The sequence below is a fragment of the Cavia porcellus genome, unplaced genomic scaffold (assembly GCF_034190915.1).
Source record: "Cavia porcellus strain 051 isolate PalLab524CR breed Dunkin Hartley unplaced genomic scaffold, mCavPor4.1 scaffold_7, whole genome shotgun sequence".
Classification (NCBI taxonomy): domain Eukaryota; kingdom Metazoa; phylum Chordata; class Mammalia; order Rodentia; family Caviidae; genus Cavia; species Cavia porcellus.
The window spans coordinates 59,964,322-59,982,060 of record NW_026947490.1 but is presented as its reverse complement, the minus strand read 5'-3'; the positions used below and the strand labels follow the sequence as shown (position 1 = coordinate 59,982,060).

The 17,739-nt window shown below is 33.2% G+C and overlaps 1 protein-coding gene across 1 annotated transcript in view; it reads right to left on the bottom strand.

The window, feature by feature from the left end:
• The window catches only part of Ccdc7 (coiled-coil domain containing 7), a 262,433-nt gene that overhangs the window by 149,970 nt on the left and 94,724 nt on the right, over window positions 1-17,739 (bottom strand). Inside the window, exons 16-18 of the mRNA XM_063254066.1 lie at window positions 15,642-15,679; window positions 9,219-9,483; window positions 8,309-8,381 (exon numbers count right to left, since the gene is read on the bottom strand). Coding sequence (XP_063110136.1) covers window positions 8,309-8,381; window positions 9,219-9,483; window positions 15,642-15,679 — 376 coding nt within the window. The remainder of the gene's footprint in view (window positions 1-8,308; window positions 8,382-9,218; window positions 9,484-15,641; window positions 15,680-17,739) is intronic.

The following is a 17,739-nucleotide window of genomic DNA, read 5'->3' as shown; positions in this document are numbered from 1 at the left end:
TACATTGTTATTATTTTGGGCTCTTAGTTATAGTTATTTATTTGTTGTTTTGTTTTTTCCTTTAATACAGAAAGGAGAGATGTACATGTATAGGCTTATATGCCTAGACACTACACCTTAAGTGTTCACAAGAATTGATTTTATTATGTGTATACTATGAACAACCACACTCAAGAAAATGAGACATTTTTCCTATCATTTTATTTCAAAGTCCAATAATACTTTTATTCTTGGTTTTGTCTGGTTTTAGTCTGTTTTCAATTATTCGATTTCAATGTCTGAAGGCATGGACAGCTATTTTGAAGAAAAATAGAGATATTATGGCAGCCATTATTAATTTCCTAGTGTCTGGTCTTGAAGGCCTTTATGGCTCTTGTTCTTTTGTCTTGATTGCTCTTTTACTATTTTGATTTGTACTAACTTAATGTGTGTGAAGGTAGGGACAATTATTTCAAAGAAAAAAGAGACATTATGGTAGCCACAGTTGGTCTTTTTTTAAAATCCTGTGTTATCTGAATTGTTGTCTTTTACTGTTGTCCTTTTTTGAAATTTTGTGTTATCAGTATTGTTTTGCTCTGCTCTGCTTTGTTCTATTCTGTTTTGCTTTATTTTGCTTTATTCTCTTTAAAATAAAAAACCACACCTCTAAATTATCAATAGATCAAGTAACCAACTATAAGGTAAACTAAAAAAAAAGTACTGAGAAGGAAGACAAAACCATGCTATATGAAAAATGATGGAATGCATTATCATGATGCTTAGGAGAAAATTCACAGCTGCAAACAATTATATTGAAACATAAAAGAGACCATAATCAATAAGCAGAACATCCATTTTAAAATCCAGGAGAAGAACAAACTAGAACCATATTAAGAAGCAAATAACTAAGACCAGAGCATAAATAAACAGTAAAGAAAATCAACAATCCTAGATACATTAACTTAATACCCAGGTCAATTAGTTTACCACACTATATTAATAGAAGGAAAAACTTTGACCTTTCCCCTAAAAGACTGTCTAAAAAATGAATAAAATCCAAATTATTTATTAAAGAACAGAACTCAATATCAAAATATAAAATAAAACCTCATCAACTTTGTAAGTGTCATTCAGAAAAACACATAGGTAATATCACTCATAGGTTGAGTATCCTGGATAACATACAAGGAATAGAAAGAGGGTCGCTTGTTATCTGGTGCTTTGCTATTTTGCTGCTTAATGTCTTCTGCTTTGGTGCCCTCTGCCTGCTATGAATTGTTTCTCCTTTGTAATGCCCTCTGCCTTGGAGCCAGCCAATTATGGACTAAAATCTCTACAAACCAATAAACCTTTCTATCTTTGAGTGTTGGGTATTTTATCTTGGCAATGAGAAAAGTAACCAAGATACAGCCAAAAACAATAAAAGATGAAATTCCTGAACAAAAAAATTAAGATCTTGGGGTATAACTCAGTGGAAGAGTATGTACCTAGTATTAATGATACCCAGGGTTAAATCCCAGCACCTCAGGAAAAATTTTAAGGGGAATATTATGCATATGAATGCAAAAAAGAATACACAAATTAAGTATATAACTAAACTTTAGTATGTTAGGATAAACATCTCCACATCTCTTAATTTGGCTGATCTATTTTCTTTCTTTCTTCTTTATTTAAAAAAAACTTTTTTTGGTACTAGGGATCAAACTCATGACCTTGCCCTTGCTAGGCAGGTGCTTATGCCACTGAACTAAATCCCTGGCCCTTGATATGACTCCAAGTTGCATTTTGAATGCTAACTACTTTGTTGCTTTAAGGATATATAATCATCCACAATGAATTCTTTCATCTTTGTTTAAGTATGTTTTAGTCAATTCAACATTTATTGAACAAACACTAATTTAAAGAAAGGATAGACATGAAGAAGGATTCAAACATGGGGACAAACTTCCTGTCAACCAACACTTACAGGCTAATATAAAGATATGGGATAAAGTTAGTATTTGGTAACCCATAAAAGAAATCTATAAGGCAGTTTGGTTATATTATAAGCAATGGATTAGTAACAAATGTGGTTAGGGAACACTTTGTGCTAGAGAGTCTCATTAAAATTAGGTTAAACGTTAGCATATATGAAGAAATATGGAGACATTGATTGAGATATACAAAAAAGTTATTTTGATTTTAAAATTCAGTGAGCTGCATAAAACATAACTTTTTAATTTAGTATGAGGCATGGGGAACAGTACTTGTTACATAATATATTTTAATTATTTTTATTTTCATTCCCTTCCTTTCCTTTCAACCTTTCTTCCCCTCACCAAAAGCTTTGTTTCCATTTTTCCATTCCTATGGAACTAGAATAACAAAAGAAGTTCTGGTTAATAAGGGCAAAGCATGGGCATCATACTCCTGGTTTTCCAGTTATACTATAAAGCTACAGTGATTTAAAAAAAAACAATGTGGTGCTGGGAAAAAAAAAACTGACTTGAGGATCAGTGGAACAGAACAGAATATGCAGAAACAACTTCAGGCACACTCAGCTTCCTTATCTTTGACAAAAGCGCTAACATCTAGCATACATAAAGAACTCGAGGTTTGCCATCACTGCCATACAGCATCATTCAAATGATCAGTGTTTGACAACAACAATAAAAATACAAGACATAGAAGGAAACAGAAAACTACGACCCATTCAAAGGCTCAAAATAAATATACAGAAGCCCAAACACTGGACTTACTTAACATGGATTTTAAAATAATTATGTTAAATGTGTTCATGAGCTTAGAGAAGCATTAATAAAGAACTAAAGGTAATTGGAACAATGATACAAAGAAAGTACAAAACCAGTAAACAGAAATTAGAGGAAGGATTCAAACAAAAATTCTGGAAATGAAGCGCTATTATAATATTGAAAAGTTCACTAGAGGAACAGTATAGAGATGCAATTTTGCAATAGCACCAAGAGGTGCAGGAAAAGGAGCAGTATAGAAGCAAAATTTCTCTTAGTCAGTGATGGTGAAACTTTTAGAGATAAAAACCCAAATGCAACTCAAAAGCACCAATCATCACAGAGCATCAGTGTTGCAATTGAACCTGAATACTGAGGTTTTCATTTAGGAAAAACAACTTATACATTAGCATGTTTTGTGTTAAAAGAAAAATATATGTACCATAGGTTTGCCACCACTGCTTTAGGCTACTGAAGTCGTGTTGGCATGATTTCAAATGAGTGTGAGGTCAGAGTTTTAAATGTAGTCTCCACTTTAGCCACAAGGAAAAAAAACCTAAAAATATATGCAAATAGATACAAGGGACTCAAATGTGGCTCAATATAAAAAATAAACTGAACACAATGAAGATTGTGATTTAAATGAGAGAAGTGATTTAAAACATACAAAAAAACACATAAAAGCAGAAAAATATGTTCTTTCTTCAAAAAAGTATAAATTTAAATAGAATAAACCTTCCAATCAAATGACAGGAATTAGCAAGACACATATTCATATGACTCAACTATATTCTGTGCACAAGAGGCTCAATTTAGATATACAGACACAGATGGAAAGTAAAAATATAAAAAAGATATTCTATACACATAATAATCAAAATAGAGGTATAGTAGTGATACTAACATCAAAAAAGAAAGAGAGATTTGAAGCCCGAAACTGATACAAACTGTAGCATTATATACGGATGCAAAGGTCACTGCATCAAGAAGAGATAATAACAACTACAAACCTACACACAACAAATAATAGAGTCCCAAAAATATGAGGTAAATATTAACAGAACTGAAGGAGAACAGTCTTATAATACTGGAAGATATCAATGTCTTTCTTTTAATAATAGATACAACAAACAAAACAGTAGTTAGTATATATAAAACTTGGGCAAAACTGTGGACTCACTGGACCCAACAGACATTTACAGAATATTCCATCCCATGGTGGCAAAACACATACTTTTTCTAATACCCATGGGATATTCTCGAGGACATACCACATATTAGGACACAAATAATTGTAAATGGGTTTGAGAGGACTAGACTCAGAGATGGTGGGGTAGAAAAGGGAAAAGGTAAGTAAAAAGAATTAAGATAGGTTATGTACATCCCCATGATGAATGTATTCATTATGTACTACAAACATATACTAACAAAAGTCCTGAAAAAATAAAAGGATTAAAATGAATAAGATATTCCTTATTTAATGACCTACTTTTAAGTTTGAATCATTCAGACTTATGACCACAGCGTGCTGTTTGGACTTAGGACCTGCCACTTGTATTTATGATCCATCTGCTTTTTCCTTTCATATAGTTCCGTACCTTTTGTTTATAGACCCTCAATGTCTTTTTTCGTGCAGTATATTTTGTTTTTACAGTACTGTAATTATTGCTGTTTATACTGTATATCACCTTACTATAGTTTTATGTTTTTATACATTACAATACTTCATGCAAGATTTATGCAAATAAAAGCAAAGTCATCAAACTCAAGTTTCCTTTGACTATTTCTTGATTTGAATATTGTGATGCAATACTATATTCATTTCCTCATTTAGCAACCAATTCAGTTAATGACCTAGTTGCAGGAACATGACTCAGCTGTTAAACAGAGATGTCGATATAAAGTACCTTTTCTTATCTCAGTAGAATAAAACTTGAAATCAAGAAAAAATAAAAAATTGATAGTGTTGATATAAACAACACAACCTCAAACAATCAGTAAGTCAACTAAGAATTTACAAGGAAAATTTCAAAATATTAAAATGAATTGAAAGCATATATAAGACAGTTGCAGTGAACACTTACTGAGTTGTAAAGTCAGTAGTTAAGAAGAAAATTTTATAGCTATAATTACATTAATAAACAAGAAAGTTATCAAACACACAGTATTATGCCTTAAGAATCTAGAAAAAGAAAAAAAAAACGAAACTCACAAATGGAGCAAAATAATACAGATTGGATCAGAAAATCAACAGAGAAAAATCAGTGAAATCAAGTGTGGATTCTTTCAAAAGTTCAGCAAAATTGACAAATAGATTGCATAAAAGCAAACAATCAGAAACAAAAAATATTATTAAAATAAATTTATAATAAAAGGATTACAAGACAATACTCTGAAAAACTGCACACCAAATCAAATAACCTAAATGATGAATTCATTCATAGAAACACCGAACTATTGAGAATGAATGATAATGAAACAGAAAATCTGAAAAGACCAATAGTTGGGAAGAAGGATGAATCAGTTATCAAAAAACCTACAAACAAAGAAAAATTTAGGACCATAAGGCATCATGTTAAATTTAACAAAACATATAAAGAAGAATTAGCACTGTCATTCCTCAAATTGTTTCAAAATTTAGAAGACTAGGGAACATTTTGAGACTAATGTTACCCTAAAGTCATTTTCTTAAATTACAGACTATTATCTCCCATGACACAAAAGGCTTTAAACAAAATATCAAAAAACAAAATCTAATGACATAATAAAAAGGATTTTATTCCAGGAATGCAAGTGTGGTTCAACATAGGAAATTAATCAGGCAGCCCATTCAGGACACCTCCTTTCTCTCAGGAGGAATTCCTTTTTCCCATTCCCCATTCCTATTCCCCATTCCTTTTCTCCAATAACTTTTCCTACTTTTAACCTCTATTGTTTCTTAGAATTCATCTGCGAATTTGGGGGACATAGATTCAGTATATTTGACATCTTCCATTTCCTTTACATCATCTTAAAGGTCCCACTGAGGTCCTGGGAAGGAGAAGGTGCCAAACTCCAAGTAATCATGCGCATGGAACCAAAGACAAATGTGCCAGACTCATTTTTGGGAGTCACTGGGTCAACATTAGAAATAGTTCATAACTATTAAACTTCAACGTGACTTCTAACCATGGCCCATTAGATTATCTCTCTGGAGAAGGTCCCTGACTGTGGTTTCCCCTACACCACCCCTTCTCAGTTCAAAGCAGCTAAATGGCAACAACAGCCCTTCCTCCCTAACCACAGTTAAGGAAACCGCTTCAGAGGGAGGAATAATGCAGAGAGCTAGCTAAGTTAGATAGAAACATAGGAGGCAGCCAGCCAGGGCTGGACCACTGAGAGAGTCAGAGAAGAATGCAACAGGACCGTGGTTGAGGTGCATCTGAAAATTAAAGTCACAATGGCAAGTTTTACATACCTCTAAGAGATGAATGGAAGTTTGGGATTATTGGCTTTACCTTTTGAGATTTCCCATTATCTCATTAGGGATGGGCCATCCTCTTTCACCTAAAACTAACACTAAGACCATTAAGAGTAGGACTACTAAAACTAAAGATAAGACTAAGACTATAGATTACTGACCACAATTAATGATGTCACCCAGGTACAAATTACCATTAGATCAATATTAGCTAAGTGACTAATGTTTTCAAACTTACTGATCATAATTTTGATCTACATTGTATTGTACCCACCTCATGATTTTACTCTATAAAACTTCCTTTGAGAGTGAGCTTGTTGACCACCCACTAAGCACCTTTCCTTTCTCTCAAGAGCTACTCCTGTTTCCCATTCACCTATTCCCATTCTCCATTCCTTTTCTTCAATAAATTTGCCTACTCTTAAAATTTTTTTTTAAAAATTAATCAATGCAATATACCAAATCAATAAAATGAAGGGAAAGAGAAATACATGACCTTCATTTGACATAGAAAATGCTTTCAAAAAATCTGACACACTTTCGTAGTAAAAAAGAAAAAAAAACTCAGAAAACTCAAAGAGGATACTTATAAAAATTCACAAATGAGACAATGGTGAAAAACTAAAGATTTCCTCTGAAGATCAGGAGAAAACAAAGATGTCTTCTTTAGCTCTTCAACAATGTACTTGACATTCTAGACAGAGCAGTTAGACAAGACAGAGAAGCAAAAGCCATCCACATTTGAAAGGATCATCTATACACCTGATCATACATATAGAAAAACTCAAAGGTTACACACAAATATGTTAGAATTAACATACAAACCCAGCAAAGTTGCAGAATGTAGGAGCACTAGATAAATTTTAGTGGAATTTTTCTCCATTCACAATGAATAATTTGAAAATTAAAGAAATTTCAAAACTATAAAAATAATTAGAAGTAATACATACCTAGGCCTCACAATAATATTACACTAAACACTATCAAACATTGCTAAAACAAACTAAATAAAAGATGTGCATAAAAAGCATTTTGTGTGAATAGGAATACTTAAGATTATTAAGAGGTCAACGCTTTCAAGTTGACCTACAGTTAGTACAATCCCTGGAAAAATCCCACGGCCTCCTCTGCAAAAATATGGATACTTTTATCTTAAAATTCATATAAAATTTTAAGGGGCCATAAATAGCCATAGGAATGCTGAAAAAGAAAGTTGAAGGACTCACAGTTTCTATTTCAAAACTTAGTAAAGGAAAAAAAAAAGCCCTCCATAAATAAACACCATATGGCATTGGCCTATGGATAAAGATATAAATCACTAGAATGAAACTGAGCATAAAACCAAGTTACACACCAGTGGTCAGCTGATTTTTGATCAAAGTTCCAACACTATTTAGTGGAAAAAGAATAGTCTTTAACAAGTGGTCCTGGTGCAAACTTATTTTCATTATGGAAAAAACAATTACATTATTTCAAACTATTTATAAAAATTAACGATAAATGGGTCAGTTGACTAAATATAAGAACAAAACCAGTAGAAGTTTAAAAGATTGAGAGTAAATCTGTAAGACTTTTAGTTTGGCAGTGGACTGTCAGACGGGACTCCAGAAGCACATAGTTACACTGGGATTTTTAAAATGAGGAACTTCTTTACAGCTAAGGACATCATTGAGAAAGTGAAAAAGACAATCATTTTCAAACAGTGAGAAAATATTTACTAATCATATATATGATAAATGTTGAATACCCAGCACATATAAAGAACTACCATGACTCAGAAACAAAAACGACAACCCAGGGGGCACAGGACTTGAATAGATGCCTCCAAAGAAGATAAGCAAGAAACGAATAAGCTTATGAAAAGATGTGTAAACTTATTTAGGAAAACACAAATGTCGTATAATTTCACTTGACTTTATTACATAGAGTTGGCAATTTCCACTTCACGATTATGCTAGAATGCCCTATTTTTTAGCAACATAAGTTCTGGATTGCAAGTATGTGCCACTGTGCTTTGCTCACATTAATTTTTGTAGCATTGTCAGTGCATTTGTAGACTAAGTGATAACTGGGTATTTAATAAAATTATTTAATTAATTTGTTGCACATTTCATGTTACACAAGAAAAAAATCTGTTTACCTTGAAACTTTTCTGCTGTTGGGTACGTTTCATTTTCAGTCTTCCTTTGTAATTTCTCTTCTGATACATCAGCCTTAACAACGAAAGTTGTAATAACTGATTATAAGTCTCAGAACTAGTTACTCTCAAAGAAAAAGATAGATTCTTAGTCTCACATAAAATCTCTTTGCAGAAACATTTTATTTGCATGATTTCCCTAATGTATGTATTTAGAAACACTGATTAGTATCGAGAGTTAAGAAATACTGTGCTTCTTCTTCACACTAGTGCCAAATAAACTGAGCTAAAAATTACTGAATACTATTCTTGTTTAGATTTATATTTTGGTCTGCTTCCATCTTTAGGCAAAGTCCAATTCTTACAAAGTTTTCTTATAGGGACCTTGTAATAATGTGAATGATAAAAATATATTGCATATACATGGCAAGAAATTTCAGTATTTTATATTTCTGCCTGCATATTTGTCCTTAGAACTTAATAAATAAGCACTTTTCTAATAAAAGCAAATTTGTAATTTTCTAGGTCTACCTTAAAGGTATATATGAAATTATTTCAAAATTATTAAGCCTTTATAATCACCTTCTTATATAAAAATCACTTTGTAGATGAATCTAAAATAAAAATTATGAAAATTTCTCATCTTGGGAATTATAGAGCTTTTCACTTTTCATTAAAACTATAATATAAATGACAAAGTTTTAATCAATATTAATTAAAATCTAAAGTATTACTAAGATTTCTAAATATTGTTTTCAGTATCTTAACAGTTAAAAACCAGTTGTATTAAAAGAAAACTTTTATTCCTTGAAATAAGAAAATACTTATTTGAAAATACTTATTGATGAGATTTTTAATTAGCATTTGCTCAAGATACTGAGTCTAGTAATTTCCAGGTCATATTATATCGCACCTTTGATTTATCTTTAGTAAGCATAGGAAGTGCAGTCAACAATGCAGCTGATTTTTTCTTCTGAATCCATTTTCCAAAGGAGAATGAATCTTGACTTCCTTTGCTCCATGATACTGATGGACTATCCTGGGTGTCTGATGGAGATATCTGGGATACGTTTTTATCAACTGAAATTTCATTTGAACTCACTAAAGCTGATTTTTGTTGAGATTTGAGGGTCTCTGAAAGATCTGAAATAGCAGGGCTAGATCTTTTCTTCTCTGAGCTTTAGAATTACAAAACATCTAGTATTAGATTATATGAAGAACATTTGCTACTGAAGAATCATTTTCATAACATAAGGATATTAACCAATTACAATTATTCATCATTTAAAAGCAATACAATAGGAAGCTGATGTTATACAAGTCATTACTTGATAGTTATGAATCATCTGTGATTTATAATAGTTATATAAACATAACACTTAAAATACTTTAACATAATAGTTCAAGTCATAAACAGGTAACAGAACAAGAAAAATTTGGTCATTCGAGGTACAACACAGGATGGCTTGAAGTTACATTTGGCTTTAGTTACATTTACTCCAAAATTATTTTTCTGGTTTCATTTAATAATGAAAATAAAAACCTAGCCGGGCGTGGTGGCTCACGCCTGTAATACCAGCACTCAGGAGGCTGAGGTAGGAGGATCGTTGCAAGTTCGAGACCAGCCTAGGATACAAAGTGAGCTCAAGGCCAGCCTGAACTGCGTAGAAAGACCGTTTCAAAAAAACAACAACAAAAAAAAAAAAAAAAAAAAGAAAAGAAAAACCTTTCCATAGCAGTTTTGACATTAAAAGATAAACTCTCAAATTCTGAGTAGTTTTCTTCAAGGTACAAGATGCCATCAGCTGGCATAGGATTGGTTTTCCAGGTGCAGAATCAGAGTGATCATATATATCGCAGTACGCCCTCACAGTTTCAGCTGAATTTATCCAACACTCTTGTTTAGATGCTCATTTAAACGAACTGTCTATGCTCATAATAACATTTAACAAGGCATATTTAACCCTATTGAATGCAAGAGTTTGATGGTTCTTAATGTTTCGGTTAAAATTTTTGTAAAGTTTCAAAATAATTTAAGTTTTGCTCTCATAGAAACAAAACTGTCAAACATAACAGTTTTGTGTGTCCCCATCCTACATGTTTTAGTTTAGGATGAATTTCAAACAACAGATTTTACATTATAAAAAATGGGAGTGGAGTGTGGAAAACATGCCCAACAATAAAAGTGCAAGGTCATTGGTAGTTAAAAGATAAATAATTAATGACAAGAGAACTTGGTGATGTTACTATACAGAAGATTTCAAAAGTAAAAGGAACAGGTAGCTTTCGGTCCTAAGTTGTCAAAGGGTAACATCGCAAACATACTTCAGTGGTTTTAGTAGGCACTTGGATTTAACAGGACTCATTATACAGTGTAACAGTCACTTTAGAGACTAATTTTAAAGACACACCAATAGGTCTATTGTTATCATTGGGTCAATAAAGCATAAAACTTACTCAAACACATAAGATAAATCTTATTCACAAGCATATCTCAGGACACAGGCTACCATTCTTGCCACTAATACTACAAATAGCTGCAGGTACAAAGCAAAATACTTCAAAAGGTTTTGGAATGGTTGATTGGGGATATCATTAATCGGTGTGAAATAGTCAAATGGGCTAATCATAACAACGGAGAAAATGTGCAGCAGCCCCAATAATAAGGCCATAAATACAGAGCTCACTTATAACTATATTCCTACTTTCAGGCATTTTTTTACTTGTATTATTACCTGCCACCACAAAGAACCACTGCACAATAACTACAATATGGCTGAAGGTCAGGAGTGAAAATATTTAAAAGGATGCAAGTAGCCTTGAGATCAAACTGGCATCAGCTAAATCAGTGTCTTTAAGAAGTGGAGACAGGTATACTTTTAAATGCACACGATTATGGTATCTGAACGTGAAGGAGGAGGATGAAAAGCAGGAAAACTATAGAAGGTTTTACTCACATAAAAATTAATAATGGTAACAATGAAGGGTTTTTTTTTGCTCCCTTCCAATTCTTGGTAAATTGTCAAAAACAACCTACTTACAGGTTATTAAGATTGTGTCAATCCACATATACCTTAAGATTCTTTGTAGTCATCACTACCTATTAAAATATGGAAGTAGCTTTTGTGGAGGGTGGAAGGATATCTGGAGAGGGCAGGAGTAGTGGGGGATGGTCAAGATGTGATATGTATGTGTGCCTGTTCCCCAAGATAAACGAAAACCATAACAGTGTAAATATGAGCATGTATTTTAGCCGTTTTCATACAAGCATGCTGACAGCACCTTTTATGATACAACTTAACATCGCTGAAGTGGTATGCAGAATAAAACGTCTGCTTTCAGAAACGGTTCATTTTGAAGGTCTGGGCATTATACCCTTTTTAAAACAAAACAAATAGATGTACAAGGGCACAGTATGTAATGCATATCATAATAAACACGTCACAGACACACAATCCCTCAGTACACGTCATCTGGGAAAAAACAGAAAACTGCCTTTGGAATAACTGGCTAAACTTTTCTTGTTCTTCTTTCCAAGACTTCTTTCTCAGAAACTTTCCCTAACTACATCCATTTTCCAAACTGTCAATTTAGTTACCAACCCATACCCTTCCCCCTTAGGGGGGAAAAAAACTCTCAACAAGTGTTGGTTTATACAGTAAAGTTTTAATTATCAATGTAAATGTAGTAAGAGTGAATTTAATATCATCTGCAGTAACACGAGATATAGAGCACTATCTAGGATTCACAGTACAATATCTAGGATTCACAGCACAACCTAAAATACCTCTAAACCTTACCGAAGGCAAGAGACTGCTCTTCTGCATCCTATTTTATTGTCAGCCTTTTCCCAGGCACTATTGAGAAATTAGGCATGCGCAGAGAGCTAATGTACAGAGACTTTAATTAAAGAGACTTCCAAACCAAAAGGGAGACAAATCTATTTCTGGATGGCTCTGGTGACTCTCTTCCTTAGCCCTTTGGGTGGTGTGGCAGACTTGGCACAAAGGATTGTCAGGGGGAAAACAGTTTTCCCTAATAATAGATGGGAGACTATGCCCTACTCTACACTTTTTCAAACAAGGTCACTGACCCCAGCAGGAAGTTTCCACTGTTACATGATCAACCGGGTATTCGCTCTTCTATTTCCCTGTAATTTTAAGCATGTGTGAGGGGAGGGTCTCTCACAGAAACACTTTCCATGGTGAGCACAGCTGAATCTGGTCCAAGTACACCTCTCTGGGAACAATGTTAGCTTAGGAGATATTATATATACTCTGTTGTTTCTCTATTAAGATTCTATAAAGTCTACCTTATGCCTATTGCATGGGTCACCAGTATATGCCATAGGCTAGGGCAAAGCAGGAGCAACAGTTAAATGAAGAAATTAGAAATCACCTTTGGAGCTCTTAATGGCTGTGAAAACTTTCATGTGTAGGATTTATTATTTGAATGATACCTGGAAATATGGTATATATTTCATAATTAGATAATCCCTTTTCTTAATAGATAATAGCTTCTTTGACTACTCAGTCTATATTTTCCTTCCTTGTGCTTCTTTGTTAGATAGAGATTTTTATTATTTCATTTATGACGTTCTAGCTTTTCCTTTTCACTTGTTTTTGTTTGTTGCCCATCTCATCGAGTCAAATGCAAACACAAGAGAGGGGGTTTAATCTTTCTGAGCTGTCAGCAGAACCTAATACCTAGAAACGTATTTAGTATATGCAGGTGACACAAACATTTATTGAATGAGTTTGGTGAATAAATGAGTGTAGAAGTTTAACAGCTAACTATACAGTCTATGGAGGAAAAAGGGGCATCTATTAATACTCCTTTTTTCCTGCATATTTCGTATTTTGCAATAAGCCTAAGTGGTATGGGAGGGCAGATTCTAAACAAAAAGCTTAAGAAAGAGGGTGGCATAATTCTCAAAAGTAAAACATAGAAATAGTTTACATTTCCATTTCTTAAAGGTGTGAATTTCAATGCTGTAAAAAGAAAATATAAAACATATATGATGTGAAACTAAATTACTAAAATCTATTGTTTGATTAAATATTTGCCAATAACCCATTCCCTAACCGAAATAAAAAATTCTGCAAAGCACAAAACTTGCACTTTATTGTAACCAATACCAGGTGTCTGTTCAGGTGGGGTCTCCTTACTTCACTCCCATCCACTGTATGAAGGTTGGGATACTTTTCCAAAGTATTTCAGAAATTCTATTAGGATCTAAGAAGTAACCCAAAATGAAGGATGGTAAATAATTTTATGCCATGTGCTTAATAGTTTGAACTTTCTAATTAATAATATTTAACCTAAAGCTGTTATGGATAATTCTATAAAGAATATCAAGCTGAAACACCTGTTTTATATTTCCCATTACTGTCCTTAGTCTAGACTCCCAAGAAATTTAATTAGTTACTGGCTTTTCCCTGAGCACATTCTGTAAATCCTATATACCCTCTTCTTTGCCGCAAAGAAAGTTTCTGCCACTTGGTAAATTTTTTCCTCACATTTTCCTATAAAATTCAACTCTTTATTATATTAAATGCTCTGTACTTTTCAACCTAGCTAGAAATAAGTTTCCACCTTTTTGATGGAGCTTCTTGGTAACTTGTTATAGAGTACACCTTCTGTATCACTGTCTTACTTATTTTGTACACATCTTGTCTACTCTACTAGACTGTTAATGCACTAAGGGAAATGACCATGTTTGCTAAACTTTTATACCCTGCAAAATCTAGCTCACTGCTTTAATTATCATGACAGCCAGTCAGTGTTTCCTCATTAGCAAGAAACTGAGTTGAAATGAAATAATCTCCCTCATAAAGTTAGAGAATATTACATCAGTAAATATTTCTAAGGCAAAAAAGACATGTAAGAGGAGTTATTCGACATTCTTTCTGTTTTCCCCCTGATCCTGATGTCATGTATTCCCTATCAGCCTCAGCCTGCTATTCCCCACTGGATGCGGCTTCTATTTGCTACTTTACACTGTGACCCATCACAGTGTAGGGGCTGGCAGAATAGGGGCTGGCAAGGCAGAGACACCTCATAGTAACACTTTCACAGCCCTTATTAAAGGTTTTCCCAAAGGCCTGTGGAACATGTCTGAGACTGCTTTGGTATGTTTTTATTTGAGACTAAAGATTCTCTTTAAAATACTTAAAGTTTCTATTTGCTGAGATGGAATAAGTATATAGTCTACCAAATTCATTAGCAGCAACTACATAAATGTTCAATATTACAACAGTGTATGAAAAGGTATTAGTTCATGTTCTGCAGGGAGATAAATTACAGGGTTTTACACATTTTCAATGCTTTTATTTTTTCATGTTTTCATAGAAAACTACAGAAACATGCCATGCTCTACAGTAATCTGAGCTTGACTGCAAAGAGCGTCATGCTTTATTTCTATTTGCATGCAACAAAAAGATGATTAAGTTTGCATAAAAGTTTAATACTTTCATTTATAACTACTCAAATTTTCATAGAGAGCTGACCATCCACAATTTGCAAAGTAAAGGAACAAACTATAAGTATCCTGCCATAAGTTTACACAACAAAAAGTAAGCTAAACCAATGTGTAATATTCTCTTCATATATTAAAAATATATATCAGCAAAAATATTGACAAGAATTACAAGAACTAAAAGTGAAATTTTTCAAAACTTCTGGCTATTAATCGTCACACTTATTACCTATTGCTAATTCATCTGAGTCTGTAATGAAGAGATATTAAAAATAGTAATGAAGCACAGAACTGAAAACTTTTAGGTAATTATTTTGGCTTTTCTGCATGGTAATCAAAACCAAAACTTCATACATTAGGCTCTATATAGTTGAGGAGTAAATGCCTCATGTTCATTTAATTGGAATTCTCACTAACTTCTGTCAATGACCAAAAGGAAGCACTGACACAGTTTCATCAAGGGACTGAATAAATCAAAAGACAGAACACTGTTTAAAGAAGTTGCTTACATATCTAGGTCATGCATCTTGATAATCAACTTTAAAACAAAGGTCAGTTCCTTAATCTCTGAAAATTTAATTGCTCAAACAGAAAGCAGAACTATGTATTTGCACTTTGGCCTTTGTTCTTAAATTTTTCATTTAAAATTTTTGATTATTTGGAACTGCATCCAAAATCTTCAGTCTTAGACATCTAAGGTTTCATGTATTTTCCATTTAAAATTAGTTCCATAGATAAGACTATGATAACATAAACAAAAATATAAATCAAGGAGTTTTGTATTTAGGCTACTTTTATCATTTAAAAAAATGAACTGATAAAATTAGAAAAAGAATGTATTTATAAAAAATGATTTACCTTTCTTCATTTGGTCTTTGACTTTGAACGCCAGAGATCTGTGATAAAGATAATACAAAATTTAAATATACCAAATGTGCACATAAATGCTTATATTAAATCATTTAGAAAATTATTCAAAATAGTTTTCTTAATACAATTGTATAAGACTACAGCACCAAAAAAGCTAAAGAAGTTACTGTATTTTACCATTGAGAGAGATATTATGCAATAACAGACATAAAAATTATACTTCATGTTTCAAATTAAGAGCAAAGGAGGCTTCTATACTTTATAAATGATAATTATTTTTAACATGCATTTTATTTTATTTTTAATATGAATTTTGAAGAACTTACAATACACACAACACGCTAACATGGTAGTGCTTTTTTGGTAACTTATAAATTTCTTAAAAAGCATATTGAGAACACATATTCAAAATATGTTTTTTGAGGTTTTATAATTGAAATGTATAATTTTATTAATAGATTATTTCTTGTGGACATAACAGATATTTCCCTATAGTGTAAGTGCTGATTCCGGGTTTTACTTTAAACTTGAACTTCCCCTAACTTGGTTTCTTTTATCCAGAGATCCGCTGGCTTTATCCTTTCCCATGTATGGAAAAGATCTGGATATTCATCAAATTTGTTTGCCTTTCGTCTTATTCACATCACTAGTCTACTTCGCTAAGTGTCCCCTGCAGTTAAATGTGGCAGGCTGAGCATGAAAGGAAACAATCTGCACTACTTTCAGCCTGGTCAATGGAAATGACTGTGTCTGTCCTCCACACTCTTTTCTGAGAGCTGGGTGTCTATGCTAAATGTGGCATAGGAAGTCAACATGTAAGACGGTAAGGATTTCATATGCCACAGTATTGGATGACCTTGTAGACAGTTCTTTATTACGAACAGTGACCTTGAAGTTCTCTGAACTATTGCCACAAGGAAATAAGCTATTGCATTTGAGCCATTATATAATTTATGTCTATGTCACAAGATTTGGCTAATACATTAAGATAATATGAGGCTATTTTCATAGCCTATGCAGATAAAATTAAACCATGGACACCACATAACATTTACTGAGTGCTCCAGACATTCAAAGGCAGTTCATAAAAATTATTTCATTTTATTCTCACTATATTCTTATAAAGTATTATCATTCCCCATTAAGATTTAAAAATGAGCTCTACTGAACAACTTTAAAAGCAGATACAAAACCAAAAAATATATTACTTGCACCAATGTGTCATTATGATATATAGGACAGAATTTTCACATAATCTAATGTCCAGTAGTAGAGATCCAAGCATTTTTCCTCTAACCCTAGATTTTAGGTTTCTATCTCCAATAATGAAAGGCAATAAGCTGGCACCTTAGTGAAGGCCACATCAAGAGCACTGGGAGCTACCCGCTGCAGATAAAACAACCTTGACATTAACATGCCACAGCCCCACCAAGGGCACGATACTAGGAGAGCTGTATTAACATGAAAATGATACCAGTTTTTAAATAATATATAATACCTTGTTAATTATAGCATCAGCAAGAGAAGAAAAATCCATCTGCCTCACTGATGTACAAGTTTTTTAAGAACATAGACCGCACATAGTACTTCTTTACTCAGAAACTTTCAGTGGTTTTTTCTCAATACTGAAAATCAAACTGGTAATTTTCATAGCCTCACACCAATCTACGCATAGTAGGCAGCCTCTAAAATGTTTCCCAGTGATCTCTAACTAATGGCATTCTGCCGACAACGTGCTCTTCTGTGTGCACGGGTCTTCACGACTACTTCTGCTTACTTTCTGAAGAATATGACATGGGAAAAATAAGATGCCATTTCTGAGATTAGCTTCTTCTCCTTCTCCTCCTCCTCTTCCTTCTACTTCTTTCTCTGCTTTATCTTCCCCATCTTATCCCACTCTCAACTCCTATCTTGCTTCCTGCTTCCTCCTCCTTGCAAGCATCCTCATGGAGAGGTCCCAGGCAAGATACTGATGCCTTAAGTCAAAAACCATCAAGGAACTGAGGCCTCAAAAGAACTGCATGATTGAGAGAGCTTTGAAATACACCCTCTTCCACTTCCATCTGAAGACAAATTCAGCCACGGC